Source organism: Sceloporus undulatus, chromosome 3, assembly GCF_019175285.1.
Source record: "Sceloporus undulatus isolate JIND9_A2432 ecotype Alabama chromosome 3, SceUnd_v1.1, whole genome shotgun sequence".
Classification (NCBI taxonomy): Eukaryota; Metazoa; Chordata; class Lepidosauria; order Squamata; family Phrynosomatidae; genus Sceloporus; species Sceloporus undulatus.
In genome coordinates, this window is record NC_056524.1 from 34,047,357 (window position 1) to 34,069,288 (window position 21,932).

The following is a 21,932-nucleotide window of genomic DNA, read 5'->3' on the forward strand; positions in this document are numbered from 1 at the left end:
CTCCCCCTCTGCCCCCATGAAACTTATACGCATTGTGTGTCACATGAACCCATAACCACCGAACCCATATTTAGGTGGGTCCCTTTCCGGATGTCTCCTGTGTATATGCTATAACTGAATTCAAGCCAAAACGCTTCTGCCCCCACCAGTATTTTGGATAAGAGAGCCTACACAACTATCTGCCGGTGGAGCTGTCTATAGGTGTCACATTTTGTGTTGTTTAGCTTGCCCTAGAGTCAGTTCTGACTCATGGCGACCCCATGGATGAGACATCTCCATCCCTGTCCTCCACTGCCTTGCTCAGATCCTGCAAGCCCTTGCCCACAAACCCCTGGGGTTATCCATCTGGTTTGTCGTTTCCTCTCTTTCTTCTACCCTCTACTTTCCTAGCATTATTGGTTTTTCTAGTGATCTGTGTCTTCTCATTATGTGGCTAAAGTCCAATCTCAACTTGATCATCTTTGCTTCCGAAGAGCTCTGATCTGTTCAGAATCCCATTTGTTTGTCTTCTTGGCTGTCCATGGTATCCTAAGACTCTTCTTCCAGCACCACATTTCAAATGGTTGATTTTTCTTTCTATCTGCTTCCTTCCACTATCCGCTCTACATCTGTACATGGTAATTGGGAATACAACTGCCTGAATGATTCTGACTTAAAGCTCATTGTATGTTTTGCTCTCAGTGTCTTTTCCAGTTCTTCATAGCTACCATTCCTATTCCTCATCTTCTTCTTATTTTTTGACTGCAGTCTCCATTCTGGTCATGTTTGATCCTAGGAATGGGGAATTCTTGAACTATTTCAGTTTCCTCGTTGTCTAGATTGAATTGTGTTATTCTTCTGGGGTCATTATTTTTATTTCTTATGTTCGCTATTTGCAGTTTCATCTTTGACCTTCCTTATTAACTGTTTCATTTCCTGAGTGTCTTCTGCTAATATTATGGGTCATCCGCACCTCTTAGGTGCTAACGTTGCTTCCTCCTATCTTCATGCTCCTTTTTCTGATTTTAATTCTGCTTTCCTTATGATGTTTTCAGCATACAAGTTAAACATTAAGGCAGGGGTCGGCAACCTCCGGCCCCCGGGCGTTTCTGCCGGCCCCCGCTCCTCTTGCCGCCGAAATCGCCGCCATATTTCGGCCGCTCCGGCCGCCATTTTGCCTTTCAAAATGGCAGCGAGGTCTCCGCGCGACCATAAAGGTCGCGCGGAGACTTCGCCGCCATTTTGAAGGGCAAATGGTGGCGCCCATTAGGAGGTCCGATGCGGCCTCTGGAGCCCTGAGCGGGGCTCCAGGAGCTGCACCGGGCCTCTGGGAGGCCCGATGCGGCAGCCCAAGCCCATGAAACGGGGCTTCAGCGCCGCACCGACCCCTGGGAGGCCCGATGCGGCATCTGGACCCTGAATCGGGGTCCAGGCGGCACCGGGCTCTGGGAGGCCCGATGCGGCAGCCGAAGCCCTGAAACGGGCTTCAGCAGCCGCACCGGGCCCCTGGGGGCCCAATGCGGCCTCCGGAGCCGAATCGGGGCTCCAGGAGTGGCACCGGGCCTCTGGGAGGCCCAATGCGGCCTCCGGAGACCCTGAAATCGGGGCCCAGGGCGGCACCGGCCTCCTGGGAGGCCCGATGCGGCCTCGGAGCCCCTGAATCGGGGCTCCAGGAGCTGCACCGCGGCCTTCAAATGGGCGTCCCGCCCACCTCCCTCCTGGCCCCGTCCTCCTCCTCCCTTCCCTATAAATGGAGGGCGGGGGGGAAGGAGGAGGAGCAAAGAGAGAGAGGGAGGGAGGGGAGGAGGAGAAGAGAGAGAGAGTGGGAGGGAGGAAGAGAGAGGGGGGAGGGAGGGAGGAGAGGAGAGAAGGGTGGGTGGGTTGGAGGAGAGAGGAGAAGAGAGAGAGAGAGAAAAGGTGAGAGGGAGAGGAGAAAAGAGGGAGGGGAGAAGAGAGAGAAAAGGTGAGAGGAGAGGAAGAGGAGGGAGGGAAGGGAGAGAAGAGAGAGACGAGAGCAGAATAGGTGAGAGGGTGGGAGGGTGGGGGTGGAGGTGAGAAGGAAAGGGATAGAAAGAAAGTGGTTTGAGACCAGTGGCATGCATTTTTGCTGTTTTGTGGCCTTGCCTAGTCCTTCCATTCTTACAAATATTGCTCTTATTATTGTTGTTTGTTGTTATCCTTTGGTATCCTCTTTGCAAAATCCCCCCACATGGACTTGCTTGCTCTTTTGTGGGTTGAGACAGTGTGCATGCGTTTTTCCTGTGTTATGGCATTGCTGGACCTAGTAGCTTCTTGCAAATATTATGCGGCTCCGCCCCTGGAGGGTGGAAACTCCGCCCTGACATGTGGCTCCGCCCCCAGATAGTGGAAGCTCCGCCCTGGCATGTGGCTCCGCCCCAGAGGGTGGAAGCTCCACCCCCATTTGCGGCTCCGCCCCCGGAGGGTGGAAGCTCCACCCTCCGGCTTCGGCCCCCCAGTTGTCTGAGGGACAGCAACCCGGCCCCCGGCTCAAAAAGGCTGCCTACCCCTGAATTAAGGTGATAGGATGCAGCCTTGCCTGACCCCTTTGCCTATTGGGATATTGTGTCACATTATGTTTCCAAATTCCTAGCACTTACCCATTCAGTAATCCTTACCAGAAGTCATTCCTTGCTTTTGTGTGTGTGTGTGTTTTAATTACAAAACTTTTTCTACTGTGGAACTGTTATGGAAAGCTAAATTATGCATAAATTTTCATACTGCTAGGTTTGGGTGTTTAACTCATTTTTGAATAACACTTAAAGCCAAAGAAATAGAATATGTACTAAATATGATAGTACAAAACTTGAAAACATTGTAATATTTGCAGGGTTACCTAACAATGCCAATGATGATTAAGAAAAATGTTGATACATCTTCAAAGAAGCCATCTTTCTTTGAAATATACAAAGCACGATGCAGTGATTCAGGTACCATTTACCTTTGAAAAGCCTAGACATCTATTAAAAATATACTGCTTTATGTAAACTCTTAAATCAACTGTTTGATTATAGGTATCGTTCAGATGTTTGGGTTATTTACTTCATTGTTTCAGTCCATATTATTCCTACTGCAAAGCTGTATATCGTAATACAAACATTCCTGCATTTGTACTGCCCACGTGTATAATCAAACCATAAAAGAGATTTATGCAGATATGAAGTCAAAGGCTTTCACGGCCGGCGTCCATCATTTTTTTGTGAGTTTTTCCGAGCTTTGTGGCCATGTTCTGGAAGAATTTATTCCTGACGTTTCGCTCACATCTGTGGATGGCATCTTCAGAGAATGCAAAATAACTGATATGTAGTTCATACAGTGCAATACCTATTCATTGTAAAACGCCATGTACCACAAAGCTGTTATAGAAATCATAAGAATGACAATAGTGGTAAAAACAGCAACTATATATTACAGTATGCTGTCTTCGATTCTGAGCCAAAATGTATAGGTTTTTAATGCAAATTATATTAGTTGAGGTGGTATAATAATAGGTTCAGAATAGGTGTGGAAGAGAAATTAAACTTATCTGTGAAAAAAATCCATCAACAGTAGCTAGTATTTGCTGAGTTGTGGGAGAGCCTTCTTTGGTGGCTAACTGCATGATGTGTAGTTTAGCCCTCAGTCAAAGGTTGTTTTTCTGTCTGTATTTTATGTTGGAAGCTGTTGATTTTTTTCATAACACCACAGCTGAATGGTGAAGAGCTGTAGCTTCATTGATGCTGGATTTTAGCTAATATTTGCATGAGTATGTGACTGCTCACACAGCTGATCTTTCTCTCTTGCTCTCCCCCTGTATGCCACCTCCAAACCCCCTCTGAAGAGTCAGTGAGAGCATTGAGCATTGTAAAGTGTTTGCAAAAGGTGAGGGCAAGTGTCTAAAATTGGACACAGGGATCTTGTTCTGAGTGTGAGAGAGAATATGAAGGAACTGAACAATTTTTTAATCTTAGTTATGTGTTAATCTTTAAACTTGTATTTTTGGTCGTGGTTATGTGTTAAACTTTAAACCACTTGAAAGGAAAAAGGAACTTGTTGACTGTTTCCTCATGTCTTCCCCACACAGTGGACCCTTGGTATCCTCTGGGGTTTCCACATAGGATACCAAAATTCATTGAATGCTCAATTCCCATTATATACACCAATATGTCCTTTATATAAAATGGCAAAATCAAGCTTTGCTTTTTGAAATGGGTTGGGGGGGTATTTTAAAGCAATGGATGGCTGAATCAGTGGGTGCAGAATCAGTGGATATGGAGGGCCAATTTTCTTTTCTGTTTACTGTTTCCCTAGATTGACTTATTGGCATATTCTTGAGCATGGTATATGAAAAACCAAGATGTAAAACTGACATTGTAATTGGCAAGATTGAGGATACATTATTATTTTTCTTTAGGAAGAGGTTATTCTTTCTGCAGAAATTTTAGGTTGAGAATTAATTATATTATGCTGTCTTGGGATATCTCATCAAACCTGCAAAACTGACAAGTTCAAGAAAATGGTATATGGTGTGTTGTAATTTATAAGCAGGCTATTGTCAATTTTGTAGTAGTACTTTCTTACATATATTATTAAAATCTACTACATGATTCTCTGAATAACGTTGTTCTTTTTAGACTTAGGGCCAATAAGTATTAACTGGTTTGAAGAACTCAGTTCAGAAGCTCCACCTTATGACTCTAAAAGACCAGAGTATGCTGATCATAAAACCAACAGTCTGGATCGAACAATTTTTAAAACACCAAAGGTAAAATTGTCTCTAAATAGCTTAACAGCATCAACTCCAATGATATTTAAAGACCAGAATAAAACTGTACCATCGTGTCCTTCTCTTATAAAAGAACTGGATCAGAACAGTACAGAAACAGGTAAGCTGCACATTTTGATACAGAGTTGTAGTAAAGATCTAAGGATGCCTGCAATAGTGCAATTAGTAATAGCCTTTATGAAGAAAGGAACATAATATGACTACAAGTTGGATCTGCATCAGAAAGTTCTGGGGTATAGTTCTAGCCAGATAGGGCTCTAGCCAGCCAGTCACATTGTCTTTTATTCCTCCACCACCCACCTCCATACAGACACAGTAGTCAGCATTATGTGCTTTTTAAGGAAGTCTAGGCCTTATTGAACTTCCCCATCACCACAGCCACAATGTTTTTTCTATAACTTCATTTTCTGCATCTACAAACTTTTCCATTTCCTCAGTCTCTCACCATCTGATATTTGTTCCTTATTCCCTCGCTAGCCTGTTTGTGGCAGCCTGCTTCTTGAGACAAAAGAAAGGGTTTTGAAGACTCCCTTTCTCTCACATACCCACACACCATCTGTAGAGGCCCCACTTCTTCCTATCAATAGTGGTTCCCATTCTCAAAGTGCTTAGGTTGGTAACTTTCATGTTCAAGAGGGAGCCACCAGAAGACTTAACAGTGTTGAGATTTTATAGAAGTATAAAAATTATTTAGGAAAATTATTTAGAAGAAAATTGGGGAAGACAGGAGAAGTGAATGGAATCCTGAATAGGGAGCTCTCCATGCCTTAGTATTTTGCTACGGGATGCTTCTTCTGGTTCCAGTAACAAAGATTTCATTGACACTTTTATAGAACAAGACTGTAAAAAGGTTAGTTTAATTAACTTTTAGGGTTTTTAAAAAGTCTTTAATACAATATATGTAAAAATCGATTGGATACAGTCTTTATTACAGGTAAAAATTTTAATGAAGCCAGTACTATGGCAACACACGTGGATCAAAATCTATTTAATTAAAATCTTCATTACAGATAAAAAAGTTAATGAAGCCATTACTACAGCAAAAAATGTGGATCAATCAAATGAAGCGGTGGCTCCTTCCAGTGCCTGTCTCCTTGTAAGGTACATTATAACTACTATATATTCCCACACAAACATCTTAAAACTCCCTAGTTTGCAACATTGCAAACATCCAATTCTACCACTACAGGTAAAGTGGCATCATATTATTTTTTTCTATGAAACTTAGTTGCAAAAGAATCTGTCAATTGAGAGGGATGTAGATTTACTTTCAAATGCTCTTTGCTAGAATGGAATTTACTTTTCCATTTTGTTGCAACAGGATGAGTCTCCCTTATCTGGAATTCTAAAATCCGAAATATTCCAAAGAAAATTTCATGGATGGCTGAGATAGGGACATCATTGCTCTCTGATGGTTCGGCGTACAGAAACTTTGTTTCATGAACAAAAATATTAAAAATGTTGTACAGAATTACCTTCAGGCTATGTCTGTAAGGTATATATGAAACAAAAATAAATTTTGTATTTAGACCTGGATCCCATCTCCCAAATGTCTCTGTAACGAATAACTTTTCTATTGTGCCACCCAATTATGTGAAAGCCCCGTCTAGTCAACTTTCACCCTAATGCTGCCACCAAATTATGTGATGCACACCCAAACCACAATCCTTTTCTATGATGGCCGGCACCTGGGAGTTTTTATCCCATCGCTGCCACCTGTGTTTTGTGAGTAGCGTGGTATTAACTCAAGTCCAGGCGTGTCCTTCTTGAATCAAACAAATAAAACTTTATTTACAAGAAGGTTTAACAGTGTTGGTTTTAATATGATATATTATGCAATTGTTACTTTCTACTTTGTTATAGTTACTGTTGGTTTTATAAATCTTTAGCTAAATCACCAGTTTCTTATAACTAAGGTGCTTTACAGAGCGCCCAAAAAGGGTGCTCTGCCAGTGCCCATGTTTGCTGCACGAGGGAGCCGCAGTGGACAAACCGTGCGGTTCCCCCACGCAGCAAAAAGAACCCACAAAAAGCGGGTTCTTCTTGCGGCGGAGTTGTGATGCCGCAAGGTGCCAATGGCGCAATTGTGGCATCACAACAGCGTTGTGACATGCAGACGCTAAGCGTCTGTCACATCAAAATGGCAGTGCCCATGTGTTTAGGGCATCACCATTTTGACGTCCCCAGTATGTACTCGGGGTGAGGCCTGATTGGATGCTGCATCCTCGGCCAACCCCTAGTACGTAATGGGGGCGGAGCAAAGGCCCGTCTGTAACGGGCCAAAGATTCACTCAATCCTTCTATTAACTTCCTCTTTTAAAATTAGACTTAACAGTCACCAAAGCTAACACTATCCCTCAGGATATCACACTCCAGCCACTTTTCCTAGAGTCCTGGAAGTGAAACAGTAGGGAGCCCTTTCCCTCTAAGACTCTACCCCTCACCGTCCTTCTCTATCCCTGGAACCCTCACTCTCAGGATTCCAAGCCCTAACTGACTATTCCCTCAGGAACTCATGGAACACAGTCCTCTCTTGGACTCAACTGTTCCCTCAACACAAAGCCCAACTGTCAACATTCCAACTGCCAAAACCAACAGACACACGGAAAGTTCAAAAGTCCCAGCCCACATTCTATTGGCTGGACCTCAGCTGCCTTCTGATTGGTCAGCCGGGTGTTCTGTGCACCACAGTCTCATGTACGTATATACAGATAACAGTATTCCAAAATCCAAAAAGATCCAAAATCAAAAATACTTCAGGTCCTATGCATTTCAGATAAGGGAGACTCGCCCTGTATAACATGTTCTTTGGTTATTGTGTTGAAATTTAAAAGTTATTGGTAAAAATTATTTCTGATGAGTGATTTAATTCTTAAAAATAAATAGCTGCTATAAAATGGATTGTCTGGGCTATAAAAATTATGCAGTAATTATCACAGAGAACCTAGAATGGCTCACATGAAGCTCTACTTTCTTACTGCTAAAGGTGTCAGCCAGGTCTGCACATTGGGCTTAAATCAGAGGGAGCGATCAGGCAGACCCAGCAACATCAGGGACTGCCTGAAGGAAGAGGCTCCTCCCTCTTGTAACTATCATCTTGGCCTCAGAGGGAGCGATCAGGCAGACCCAGCAACATCAGGGACTGCCTGAAGGACGAGACTTCTCCCTCCTTTAACTGTCACCTTGTATTTGTATTGTATTCAATTTTTACTTTACACTGCTATGATCATTGCGGAATAGCGGTCTATAAATAAAATTTATTATTATTATTATTATTATTAAATCTAATTATTAGCATCAGAGTAGCTCAGGAAAATCAAATTAGTTTATGTTAAGTGCTGTCTTACCAGGTTTCTGTTACTCCAGTTTGTCTCCTCTAGTTAGGACTAACAATGGGATTTAGTCTTAGCCTTTATCAGCACGACAGCATTGGATACTCCCAGAGCATCCACTTGATTTTATAAAGTTTTCCATGGTTTTCATATTCTAAATGCCTGCAGATCTCCAGTTTGCTAATATTTACAAAGATCTAGCTGTGTCTGCTTGATATTCATTCAATTTTTTCCCATTTAATGTTATCAGTAACTATTGTTTCTCGTGTTATTTTATTTTATTTTAGTCCATCTGGTTTAAGAGAAGCAAGCAGAACACCACCAAACAACAAATGTGGTACATGTTCTTGTCTTTCTTTGGTTATTATATTGAAAGTTGTTTGCTGATTGGTGGGGGTAAGCTGTTTGTCATTTTATTAAAAATTGTATATGTTCACTTTAAAGGCTGATAAATAACAGTATCTCACTTGATGTTTTTCAGGGCTAAGCAGAAGTTTGCTTTGTACACCAAAGTTTTTTGAGGTAATCATAATTTTTTTAAGGAAAATAAAACTGTGTTAGATTTAAAACAAAGCAAAAACAGTGTTTGTTATATTTTAGGTAGAAATATCAAAAGGCATTTCTGTGAGCTTGGGAGCAGAAGCAGATCCTGATATGTCTTGGTCAAGCTCATTAGCAACACCACCTACACTTTCTCCAACAGTTATAATAGGTAATCATAGCATTTATTTGGTAATGATAGCAACATTGTTATATACAAATAAAAATATGTTCTTTTATACTTAGTATGAAGTACTGGTTATGAGAAGAAGGTTCCCCCCCCCATTGGTGCCCCTGCAGTCTCTAGTTGTGGACTACTTTGCTAGAGGGGCTTGCTTCTGCCTGTATTAATAACCCTTTAGTTATTAGTACTAAAATTAATTGCTTTTAGGCAAGCGCTTATTTCTTCTCCCAGGTCCTTTAATACTGTTTTAATATCTTCCACTGGCTTTAAGACTGTGATATTAACATTATTGGTCTGTACTTCAGGTTGGTTGTCTTTAGCCCTAACATTAATAATAATAATTTGTTTTATTTATATACCGCTATTCCAAAGATCATAGCGGTGAACAGCAAGTAAGCTAATTAGCAAGTAAGCTAACTTTATGTGATGTTGATTAGGTTGATCTTTGTGTTATGTTTTATCCATCTTAACCCTCTACGCCAGGGGCAGAATACGCTGAGCTGCTCCAAGAGTATTATGGCCTAGAGCTGCCCCAAATTTCCTCCATTATCTCTGTACTCCGTAGTGATGTTGGGTAGCTAGAGGGAGTGACCTATGGTTAGTGCTGGGCGACACAGTGAGACGCATGTGTAAATAGTCACCTGGTCTCACTATGGAGTGTTCTAGATTTTGCTACAAAGTGAAGTGAGTTATTGTAAGCAGATTTGGGGGGGGGGGGTAGATTTGGTGCAAAACTGTCTTACATTGTGAAAACAGTTTGCATTTAAATTGGGGAGATGGCCCTGCATCATGAAGATAAGTTGCTGTAAGGACAGGGGGGAAACTGCTTCATTTGGCCTGTGTAGACATGCCCCTTGATAATTCTAAATTATAATGTGAAATATTATTGTGTTGTTAGTACCTTTTACATTTGTTTTATCTTTCATATTGTAAAAGGACTATGGAGCCTACTATATGAGTAAAATGAATGGAACCATATTTGGTTGTAGTTAGGCTAGACCCATTACAAATTAACTAACTTAGGTTAGTTAAACTGTCATGACAAACAAGTTCCATTCATTTCATGAGAGTAAACCCGAGTCTAACACTTAATAAATATATGTTGTGTTGTTGTTGTTTTTAAATAAAAAAATAAAAAATATAAAATTATGTGCTGGGCAGCTGAATTTTTCATAGTCGGATGTGCCAGTGAACATTATTATTGAGATGCAAGCTAATAATTTATATTATTATTTCAAATTTTAGATAGAGGAAATTATTCAATTTCTGGAACAAAACAACATAATGAAACAATAGAGTTGGTGAGTAGTTTAAGCAAAGATTATGCCAAACAAGAAGAGTTTTGGAATTGACTTGATAGCTTCAGTTTACAGTATATGCAATTTTGGTTAGTTTTTATTTTTATGGTTTTCAGATTGAGTATAGTCCTTTCTTCAAGTCTGACAGAAGTCTCAAGGTGAATAGAATAAATATGGAATCTGCAGCAAGAATTGAAGATGTACGTGCAGAAGCTGACAGCAAAATTCATAGTGAGCATTATTTATTCCTGTTTACTAGCTTTTTATTTTGTACTGGTTGTTTATATTTTATTATTCGAGTGTAAATCATGCTTCCTTTTTGGAACATGTATAAACATATGACCGTTATCATTACTATTCTGTTGTGGTCCCAATGCAGTTATGTAGTACATTGCCCACTTTATCTAAGCAAACATATCAGACATGATAAGCAATACACATCAAACCAAATATCCAAAATATCAAGAAGAGTAGAAAGAATAAAGAGGGATGCAGTGGCTTACTGGTTAAGATGCCAATTCTGACAATTGGAAGATTAGAAGGTTGACAGTTTGAGGTCTGAGTGCTGCATGATGGGGTGAGCTCCTCTCACTAGTCCCAGCTTCTGCTAATGTAGCAGTTAGAAAGCAAATGCAAGTAAATAAATAGGTACCACTTCAGTGGGAAGGTAACAGCATTCAGTGCAGTCATGCTGGCCACATGACCACCAGAGTCATCTTCAGACAATGCTGGCTCTTCAGCTTAGTAACAGAGATGAGCACTGCCCCCTACAGTCAGTTACGACTAGGCATTCATGTCAAGGGACTACCTTTAGAAATAATAAAAGAATAAGAATAAAAACCAATACAATCCAGCCAGTCTTTTAACAATTAAAAAAGTAAAATGCTATCTTAAAAGATATTCAAATGCTTCCATATGTCTCAAGTTTATCTGTCTAAAATATCTGAATGTTTTAGTTCTGCATATCCTGTTTCCACAGTTTAAAAAAATACTTAACCGGAAAATAAATCTTGCTGTTAATGAACAATGCAAATAATTTTTAAAATTGTATAGCTAACCTCTATGAGCATAACACAACTTTTATCAGTTTAATCATCTTCTGCCACGATGATAATTTTTGTAAATAGTTACTTCTTTATTGCTGTGATCAATTAATGATTCAAATATTTGACTAATCTGAAAATACTGTAAATGAATTGTAAACAAATCCAGGATTCAAAAAATTGCTTTGGTTTACATAGTGGGCTTGCAGTACTCTGAAAAAATGGTGCTGTTGTTTTTAAATTGATTTTATTTTGAAGAAGTAAACTTCTGCCAGTAAAACTCCTTTTCCTATTACATAGAGTGTATAATATAAATAAAATATTGAATTAAAATTCGTGACATAATATTGTTTATGTATTGATGCTTTCATAACAATTTACAGCTTTTGAAATGTTATTAAATAGTTCCTTTAGTAAGAACATGTTTGTCAGTAAGAGGTGAAACAGACAGCCCCAATGGCACATGGCCCCAATCCAGCCAACTTTCGCCCCAAATAGGAGCAGAAAAAATACGCTTCTATTTGAGATGGAAAAAAGCTTCCCCTTTGTCTCTAGAGCTGGCTTTTCACCGGCTTCAGGGTGAGTGGCATCTAAATGTCATATCCCCATGTTGCCTGGAAGCTAGCTGGTGACAGGGCATGATGTGAAGCCACACTCCCAAGCTGGGGCAAAGCTGGCTTAATACGACAGTCTGTTTCGGCCCTAAACTGGATAGATACCTAATACAGTGAGTCCTTACTATCCATGGGAGTTCCTTTCCAGGGAGCTCAACCCTCTGGATGGGAAAAAATACAGATCCTCAAGATACCATATTAGCCAATGTATGGTGACATTCATGCGCTGACATTGGATACTATTGGAACTTGAGATTCTGCAGACACACAAATCTGCTGATGAGAAGCCTGCCAATACCAATGGCCCACTGTATTTCCAAATTTTACAAAAGATAGAGATATACATGATGGAATGCTGTAAATGCTGATTTATCTGTATGTTATGGCACTAGTAAAGCATTACTTTAAAAAAAAATACCCAAAGGAATAAGAACATGCATTTTGATAAAACAAAACACATTCAAGAAAACAATGAAATGATTAAGGATTCTGATGACAATATAAAAGAAAAATATAAAAGAGTTAAATTTCTTCCAACTGTGACCTAAAAATAACTATAATTTCAAATAACAGACTACAAAAACATTCTGAGAATGAGAAAAAAATCATCTTTGCTGTGTCCATGGCCTCAGTTGAACTTAAATGAACTTGAAATCGCACAGCTTGAACAAGAGTCCTCATAACATATTGGCTCACCTTCTGCCTTACATGTTAAGAAAGGTTTTGAAGATAGTCTACCATTGTGAGGCCAAAGCTTTCACGGCTGGTATCCATAGTTTTTTGTGGGTTTTTCAGGCTATGAGGTCGTGTTCTAGAAGAGTTTTTTCCTGATGTTTTGCCAACACCTGTGGCTGGCATCTTCAGAGAATGCTGGCATGGAAGAGAGTGGGGTATATATACTGTTGGTTGATGAAGCGATTTACATGTTAATCTGTGTATTGTTCTGTGGTTGAATGGCAAGGCCTCAGGGTATCTATTTAATTAATGATCCATTGTCTGCTGGGAAACCGTCCTCCCCTGAGTGGTTTTCATTTGCATGGGCTGGGTCTTGAGTTTGGTGTTTTTAAGACTGGTAGCCAAACTTTGTTTACTTTAAGAGTTTCTTCTTTCCAACAACAGAAAAATACACAGATTAACATGCAAATCACTTCCCCTCAACCAACAGTACATATACACGCCACTCTCTTCCATGCCAGCATTCTCTGAAAATGTCAGCCAGAACTACTGGCGAAACATCAGGAAAAAACTCTTCTAGAACACATAGCCCGAAAACCTCACAAAAAACTATAGTTCCATCTATCTTATAAAAGATCACAAGTTACTCAATAGCAGTTCTCCAGAAATACTACCAATTCCCAAACTCTACCTTGACTGTTGCAGTTTTAAACAGGAGGATCCAACACTAAGGAAAAATTGTAAGGGTGAACAGGCTTCTTTTGTAAGTGTTTTAGGAAGTAATTCCTTCTTAAAGGAATTAATTCTTAATTCCATAAAAATACAACTTTTTATGGAACTCTCAGAAGCCCATAGCAGTTTTTATCATAATTACTCAAGAGAAATTGATAAAGTTTCCCCTGACCATCTTCTAGGACGTATTTCAACATCAACTGCTACTAATAGTAGAGGATCTATGAAGTCAAGTTTGAAAACTATCAGCTCAATTTCCAGTTTAAGAAGACGACCCAAAAAATTTATTTATACAGTAAATAATACTCCAGCTTATCATGAAGAGGGAGCCGCTCTTGGAAATGGAACATCTGCATGCCTTGTGTCAAACTGTACAGATTTTAAATCTTGTATCTCTGAAGTTTCTGAAACAACTATTAGGAATGCAGGTACACTGTTCATATTTCTTTGCATGTTAATTTTTAAATGTCATAATGCAAAAGCATTTTCTTGCACAGTGAACTAGACAGATATGGACAAGATCCTATGTAAAGCCTTTGGAATGGAAGGTTTCCCTTATGTCAGATTGCATATTGACAGAAAAGGAGGATAGTGATGTCACAGGCAATCACAGCATTCAGTTTGTTACTTTGTGGTGCCCACCACAGGACAATTAATGACCATCTCTGATGGGAGACTGGAGGTATATCATGTATCAGGCTGACATGTAATCCAGGCTGTTGTGCTGCCAGGCAAGTGAAGGGTCCATTTCCACAAGAAAGTGTTGCATGCTTTCCTATGCAAGTTTGGAAAAAGTATAGCCACCAACACAATCCTCAATTATATTAACATAGTGTCCCTGATAGATCTTGATTTCTGTCTACTGAAGAGACCTGCCCAAATTCAATATGTTTATGTATACAAGACTGAAAGTTGCTGGAGCTAGTTACCGTATATACTCGTGTACAAATTGACCTTGTGGATAAGTTGAGGGAAGGTTTCAGGGTCAAAATCCTGGGTTTTGATATGACCCGTGAATAAGTCGAGGGTAAAACTTAGGGGGCTATAAGGAAGGATGGAAAGGGGGAAATACCACTTCCATCCTCCCTTCTCCTTCTCTGGACCTCTCCCAGCCTATTGAGAAAGGAAGCAAGTGGTTTTAAATGGAGAGTTGTTTCCATAGGAAGCAAGGTCTTGCAAAATGGACTGGAGAGATGGTTTTAAATGTAGAGGTTTTTTTGATAAGAAGCACCAGAGAAAGAAGCGAGTGGATTTAAATGGGGAGATTTTTCCATGGGAAGCCAGGTCTTGCAAATGGGAGCAGAGAAAGAAGCAAGTGGGTTTAAATGGAGAGGTTTTTCCATAGAAAGCCAGGTCTTGCAAAAGGAAACAGAAAGAGAAGCAAATGGATTTAAATGGAGAGGTTTTTCCATAGAAAGCCAGGTCTTGCAAAAGGGAGAAGAGAGAGAAGCAGGTAGATTTAAATGGAGAGGTTTTTCCATGGGAATCCAGGTCTTGCAAAACGGAGCAGAGAAAGAAGTTAGTGGTTTAAATTGGGTTTTTTTCCCCATTGGAAGCCAAGGCTTGCAAAACAGAGCAGAGAGAGACGCAAGTGTTTTTAAATAGGGAGTTTTTCCACTAGGAAGCGAAGGCTTGCAAAACGGACTGGAGTGGAAAGGAATTGGTGTTCAATGGAGATTGGGGCAACAGGCGTGCTTGCTTTATGATATATTGACCCTTATATAAGACTCTTAGAGGCAATTTTGGGGTATAAATTTCTTGACATAGTTGAGTATATACAGTATATCCCATGGCAAATGCATGATGTTCTCAGGGAATTGATATGAAATAAGGAATAAGAAGGAAATAGAAATATTGAGGAAGAAGATATACTTACGGAAAGAGATAAGGGGGAGAAAAAGGAAGGTAATGTGGAAGAGTGGTGATAGAAAGTAAAATGAGCAGGGGGGGATGTTCCAGTTTTAGATGCTTTTGGTTGTACTCTAACACCATATTCTGTAGACATCTCATTACAGAACCAACTGGCTGCAAATTTAAAGTAGACTTTATGACTCGATCAGCATTTATTGAAAACAGTATAATTTTCTTACGTTATTGGATCTTGTGTGTTTTTTCTCTTGACATGGCTTTTTCATCAGATGTAATACAAGGCAAACATTTTCATTTTTTTTCTTGAAGGGAAATGGCAAATTGCCCGAGAAATGCGTTTTTCATGATAATGGAATGCCACATTGAGAGTTAGAATGTTTTCTTTTTTAAAAAAAACAAAAGTAAAAATTCACAAGTTTAAATTGCCAGGAACTGTGAACATACAGAAAGAGTATTTAACAACTAATCCAGTAGTAGAGCATTTCAGTTAAAACAACAACAACCAAGTATTATTTACATCATTATTCCAAGACACAGGAAATTCTGACAAATGAATTTTATGGACTAGAAAGTAATCCCTATAAAAGGCAGTGAAAGAAAACATGAATTTAGTGGTTTATCATTCTTAGTCACATATCTCTTATGTTTCCATTCCTTACAGAGAAAACGGAAGAACATTCAAGCACTAATAAGTATGGTATTGGAGAAAAACAACAAATAGGCGCTGATAAAAGTTGCATTCCTACAAATATTTTTCATGAAACTTCATGCAATGAAAATTTGAAAGCTGAAAGTGATTTTACAGATATGCCATCAATATGCCTACAGACAAATAACAAAAAAGAAACGGTTATTGTTCCCAGTCCCATAGTTGTTTATCAGCAGACAGAGTCAAGTAAAAACAAGTTTCCTGGAATTTGTCACATGGAGAATTTAGATAAAGACTGTGGTGGAAACAATGTTAGCCTCACAGATTTTAGTTCAGTCCAAGAAGCCATTCTTGAAGGATCTGCTGTGGCAATGCTAGACTCAAAAAAGGAAAACAAAGAAAGAGCTTTGGAATTAGCTGCACAACATTCGTTGACAGGTGATACTCAGATGGCTGAACATGGGTGCTGGTCAAAGACAGACCCCACAAATATAAAAGAACTGTCTATGGTTACAGTTTCAGAGAACAACTTAGAGAGAAGACAGAGCCTTTCACTTGATTTAAGGGAAAATGCAACCAATAGCAAGCAGAAAAGATTAGAATGCATGATGGACAGCAAAACCAAAAGCTTTGGTGGCTTCAAAACAGCATCAAACAAAGAGATAAAACTGTTTGATAACAACATTAGAAAAGGCAAGTTGCTGTTTAGTGACATTGAAGAACAGTTTCTTGATGATTTTCCTGGTGATGAAGTACAAAATGCTTCAAATAAAAATGCAGATGAAAATGCTAAGACTTCTTTAATTCGGAGAAATGAGTTGAATGAAAAATCATCTGATTTGTCATATGTTTCTGATTCACTAATGAACCTTATTCAGTTAAGTGATACCCAAAGTAGTTTTTCTGATTGTGCCAATAGGACTTTTCAGAACAGGTTTAAAAATCAGGAAACTGAAGAAAAACAAAATTTAACAGCAAGTCAAGAAGCCGAGGTTGCTGAGCTTTCTAATATACTGGAGGAAACGGGTAGTCAGTTTGAATTTACTCAGTTTAGAGAACACAAGACTATGTTGTATGATAATACATGTGAGGTGTCTGGAAAGTGTGATCAAAATAATATAAATTCTGAAGTTTGGAGTGATACTGATTTTGAGGAAGCCTTTAGTGAAAAGGTTCAAAGAAGTGATGATATGTCTCCTAATAAGCATATAGACATACCTGTCGAATCCAAGATACAGTCACAGAGCAATGCAGATAATACATTGATGAAATCATCAAGCAGAAAACATATCCAACATTTTGTTCCAGTTATTTCAGCATCTTTGGAGTCTGGTGTTTGGGGTTGTAGTTCATCTGAAGGCAAACAGATAAATATGTCTGCTGAGATTATAAACAAAATTTCAAAACCAATAATGGATTGTGATAAAGTGGATGAAATGCTTAACCCTTACAAAATAACTTGTCAATGTAACTCTTCAAATGATAAGTGGGGAAACCTCAACTGTAAGAAAGAAATAAGCGCTGATTTGCATCAGAGAGCCAAAGAAATAAATCTTAAATATATGATGAAAAATAATGCAAAAGATACCAATATCTATATAAAAGAACACACAGAAAATAAATCAAGAGCTGTAAACCTGAATAAAATTGTTCAGGTTACTAGTACTACAGAAGTTAACCTAAAAATTGTTAAAAAATACTTTGTTCATGTGACAGGAAATGAATTGCCATGTTCTGAAAATAATCACAGTGCACTAGGCACACCTCGTTTATCAGGCCGCGGAGACACTCTGTGTAATTACAGTTTGCAAGAAACATTGTCAGATATGACATGTTTAGGTGACGTTGCTAAAACTGAAAAAAACCCTGCACATAGTAATGCAGATGAAAAAGAAAACTTTAATTCAAACCAGGAAGGGGAAATGATCAATAATTCAGAAAGTGGCTATTTACTACTAAAAGTTGACACTGTTGCTGATGGAAACATAGTTGCAGATGAGAGTAAAATGCTTCATTTGTTGACTGGTTCCTGTTTAGGGGAAGAACTAGGTGGGACACCAGGCACTAGGAGCAATAAAAGAGCAATTGCTTCCATGAAAAGAGAGGTTGTTTTAAGTCAGAATGACATGTTATTTGGCTCCCGTGATCCAGAAATTTATGAAACCAGAAAAGAAATGCAGATTAGTGCAGTAGGATTCCAGACGGCTAGCGGTAAACAAATTGCTATTACTGATGAATCTTTAGCTAAGGCGAAGCATCTTCTTTCAGAAGAAACTTTTTCCCCAGGAAATCAAAATGCTGTAGCTCTACATCCTAAAGATAATTTTGAAGAGCCTGTGGATATATTGTTAGACACTGAGAAGCTTAAAACTACTAAAGAACTGCCTCTGGACCTGAGTGCTGTGGAGTCAGATTTGATATGTTGTACTAAAAAGGAGGCCATGTATACTGTAAATGAAGACTTGTTGGCAAATGACAATCTGGACCAAATTCCAGGCAAAAATGTTTCAAAAACTCTTTTCATTGATTCTGATACATATCATGATTTATATGTGGAGGAGTTGGGTACTTATTCGAAGCAAGTTCTTGAGTGTTGGTCATCTAGAAATAAAAGTAATGCATCAGTTGCTAGCAGTAATAAAAATCTTGAATCTTTGGCTTTGCCTTGTAATGCTACTACAGAAACTAATTACATTGATTTAAAAAGTAGGCATTCCACACTGCACCATTCTCAAGATGCAAGCAATGAGAAAGAGTCCCTCCCACAGGATTTGGCTTGGATTTCTGAAGAACCAACTTCATCAAAAATCTTTAATGCAGAAAATAGTTTTGGAGAAATTCCAAAAAATAAAAGTGCTGATAAAAAACTGTTGAATACCAACAGCTTACACAAAAATTCAGCAAGTGAAGAAGCAGACTCAGTTTCAAAAGTATTGAAAGCTAGGCCGGGTGCATTCAGTACAGCAAGTGGTAAAACTGTCAGAGTTTCAGAAGAAGCATTAAAAAAGGTCAAACACTTATTTGGTGAAGACAGCTGTAAATCCATAAAACAGGACATGAAATCTCAATCTAAAACCAGTGAACATAATATCCTTGAAAGCTGTTCTGATGCCTTGGGCAGTAGAGAATATGTTCCAATTTGTAATTACTTAGGTGTGGAGAAAATTACTGTGGAAAACTCAGGTGCATCTCAGTGTCCTACAGCCAAAGAGCACTGCGAAAGGGACCAAAAATTACAGCATAGCGCATCTGCATCCTCGAATGTTGTGTCTGAGTCAAGTTGTCAGACTGTGAATAAGTGGTCTGATACAAAGCCTTCTAACAAGCTTGGTTGCAGCAAGTCAGACTTTTCTATAGATAATTGTGGTTTTTTTAGCACAGCAAGTGGCAAAGCTGTCCAGTTATCTGAAGAGTCATTGAGGAAAGCAAGACTGCTTTTTTCTGAAATTGAAAATGATTCATTGGGTCATCAAACTCATGTATCAGATTGTGATGACAGTTACTGTAAAATATCTTCTGTCAGGAACAAAGGCAATCAAAACAAACCTCTCATACCCCAAGGGAAAAGGCTTCCAAATGCAGAAGTGGATTCAAATATTTCTTGTGGCTTTAGCACTGCAAGTGGAAAACAAGTTCACATCTCTCAAAAGGCTCTCCAGAATGTTACAGAGCTCTTCAAAGAATTCAGTGATGATGTCAGTAGTAATGGTTTCTTTGTTGATCAACAGAATTTGGGGCAAGGTCACATTTCATCAATAAAAGAACCTGCTACAAAAATGATAGTGGAGGATGAAATTGCATCAGAATCTAAGCCACAGGATAGATGTAATACTCTTTATTTAACCACAAATATTCCTGATGAAAATAATTCTAAAAACCCTTTGAGCATTAAAATACCCATGTGTGTGTGTGGTACTCAGAAATGCAAGCATCTTTTAGAACCAGAAAAATCTTTTTCATATTCTAAAGAAACTAAACCTTTGAAGACAACCCAAGTGCGCCTGGGAAAATCAGAAACAAAAAACTCAGCAGCACATGATACTGCAGCAGAAGGAAATCCTTATTCTCATTGTCACATTTATTCTCAGATTCCAGAAGATTATTTGGAATTAGAAGTTTCCGAAAGTGCCAGAGCATTCATGGAAGATGATGCTCTCACTGTTTCAGAAGTAGAAAAAAATAAAAAAGCACTTGTCTTGAATTCTGAAAAAAATAATTTTTATTCATATAGAAGGACTGGGAAAAGATGCATGGAAAAAGAAAACACGTTTGGTAGGTGGCTGTTTTCTTCTTTTTTAACCTTGTTCCTGTGCAGTTACTTGGTAGTACTCCCATTAAACACAGTTTAATTTTGGTTTTGTTGTTGTTATGTGCCTTCCAGTCATTTCTAATTTATGGCGACCCTAAGGGGAACCTGTCATGGGGTTTTCTTGGCAGTTTTTTCAGAGAGGATTTGCCATTGCCATCTTCTGAAACTGATTGAGTGCTATTCGCCCAGGATCACTCAGTGGGTTTCATGGCCAAGCGGGTATTCAAACCCAGTTCTCTAGTGTCATAGTCCATCTCTCAAACCATTACACCACACTACCTGCATGGTGAAACATAATGTTTTTCTCAAAATATAGTGATCAGTCCACTGCTTCTTTCCGACGCATCAACTCCAGATTCCTGTAAGCTTAATAACCAAAGTGTGGGAGTGGGAAACATAGCTAGTGCACCATTTGCTTTGTGACCTTTCTTTATAGTTTAGTTTGAAATTTTAAAACACTTAGTACAAACATTTTACTTCACTAATATTTTGAGAATTAAGATTTCATATATATATATACGTATATTACAAGAATATAGCCAGTGTGGCATAGTGATTTGACCGTTAGACTACGACTCTGGAGATCAGGATTTGATTCCCAGCTCGGGCATGGAAACCCACTAAGTGAGTCACATACTCACAGCCACAGACAATCCTGTGATAAGGTCACCTTATGGTTGCCATAAGTCAGAAATGACTTTGAGGCACACAGCAACAACAACAGTTATAGGAATATATCAAACAGCAATAACACTGAAATCAGGACCAAGGCTACAATAAATTAGTATGAATGGCTTCACTAATATAAGAAGAGCAAGGTACCTATTGAATGAAATTGTGGAAATTACTGCCTTACCACTGGGATTCTTTTGCAGATTAACAAAGTCACAAGCTTTTGAAAAGTGCTTATTTGTTAAACTATTCTGGAGACATACCTTGAGATATTAAATTAGACTGGCTCATTTGGAAAATGTTCTTGACTGATCCTATTGCAATCTTATATTCAGAATCAATAACTACATTCTTGAAAATCTCACATTCCAGTTTTTAAACAGATGACAGTAGATGTTATGTTTGCTTCACGGTAATCACAGAGTGTTCCCATATTGGCAAATGTGATGTCAGAATGGCCTCTGGTATGTAGAAAATTACTGTGTTTTTATGTTTAAATGTGCCAAAAGAGCCAAAACATTGGTGAGATAATTGCTAATCCCAACTAGTGTAGTCCCCACGTGATCAGATGCTGAATTATAAATCATATTTATGTAAAGCTCACTGATTCAGTGATTGTACTCTAGTTGGAACTAGCAATTGGATTTAAACATTAAAATGAAAGCTCTCCTAGATGAAAGGAACTTTTCATTTTAGAAGAGGAGAATTTGAATTGTTTTTCTGACATTACTTATTGTAGAAATTAGTAAGAATCTAATGTTAGTTACATATGCATGTTCAATATCCCATTTGTTTGCTTTTCAGGAGAGCCTCCTATTAAAAGAAAATTGCTACCTGAATTTGATCAGTCAGAAAGATCATCTCTGAAAGCCTCAAAAAGTTCTCTGGATGGTAATTTTATTTTGCTGAATTAAAAGTATTGTATGTGCAAGTAGTTTTATTTGTTATTCAGATGCTTGAATACATAACTTTCTCTGTTATCTGTGTGAGCATCCTAACCTGCATATTGCTCATATTGTCCTTGCCCTTATGAAACTGTATGCCTTTTTCTGTGTGGCATTTATCTTCCAGTATTTAGAGTGTTTCACATGCATTACCTCTGCAGTTAGAAAGCAATACATAAATTTTGCAGTTTTCAAGATCACTGCTACACATATGTCACTGTGACTTATGAACAGTTGGCAAGTAGGTGTTTTTTTTTTAAAAAAATCAGTAGAATTATAGAATCTTAGAGTTGGAAGAGACCCCAAGGG

General features: G+C 38.8%; 1 protein-coding gene across 3 annotated transcripts in view; it reads left to right on the forward strand.

The window, feature by feature from the left end:
* Window positions 1–21,932, forward strand: part of BRCA2 (BRCA2 DNA repair associated) — a 41,682-nt gene that overhangs the window by 4,525 nt on the left and 15,225 nt on the right. For 2 of the 3 annotated variants that reach the window (XM_042457510.1, XM_042457512.1), the window contains exons 2-12: window positions 2,828–2,927; window positions 4,611–4,862; window positions 5,773–5,863; window positions 8,382–8,431; window positions 8,576–8,616; window positions 8,695–8,806; window positions 10,064–10,119; window positions 10,233–10,347; window positions 13,363–13,608; window positions 15,711–19,970; window positions 21,484–21,570. In XM_042457510.1, the coding sequence (XP_042313444.1) occupies window positions 2,828–2,927; window positions 4,611–4,862; window positions 5,773–5,863; window positions 8,382–8,431; window positions 8,576–8,616; window positions 8,695–8,806; window positions 10,064–10,119; window positions 10,233–10,347; window positions 13,363–13,608; window positions 15,711–19,970; window positions 21,484–21,570 (5,410 nt within the window). Of the gene's footprint in view, window positions 1–2,827; window positions 4,863–5,772; window positions 5,864–8,381; window positions 8,432–8,575; window positions 8,617–8,694; window positions 8,807–10,063; window positions 10,120–10,232; window positions 10,348–13,362; window positions 13,609–15,710; window positions 19,971–21,483; window positions 21,571–21,932 lie in introns of all 3 variants that reach the window. The other variant, XM_042457511.1, reaches the window with a different exon arrangement.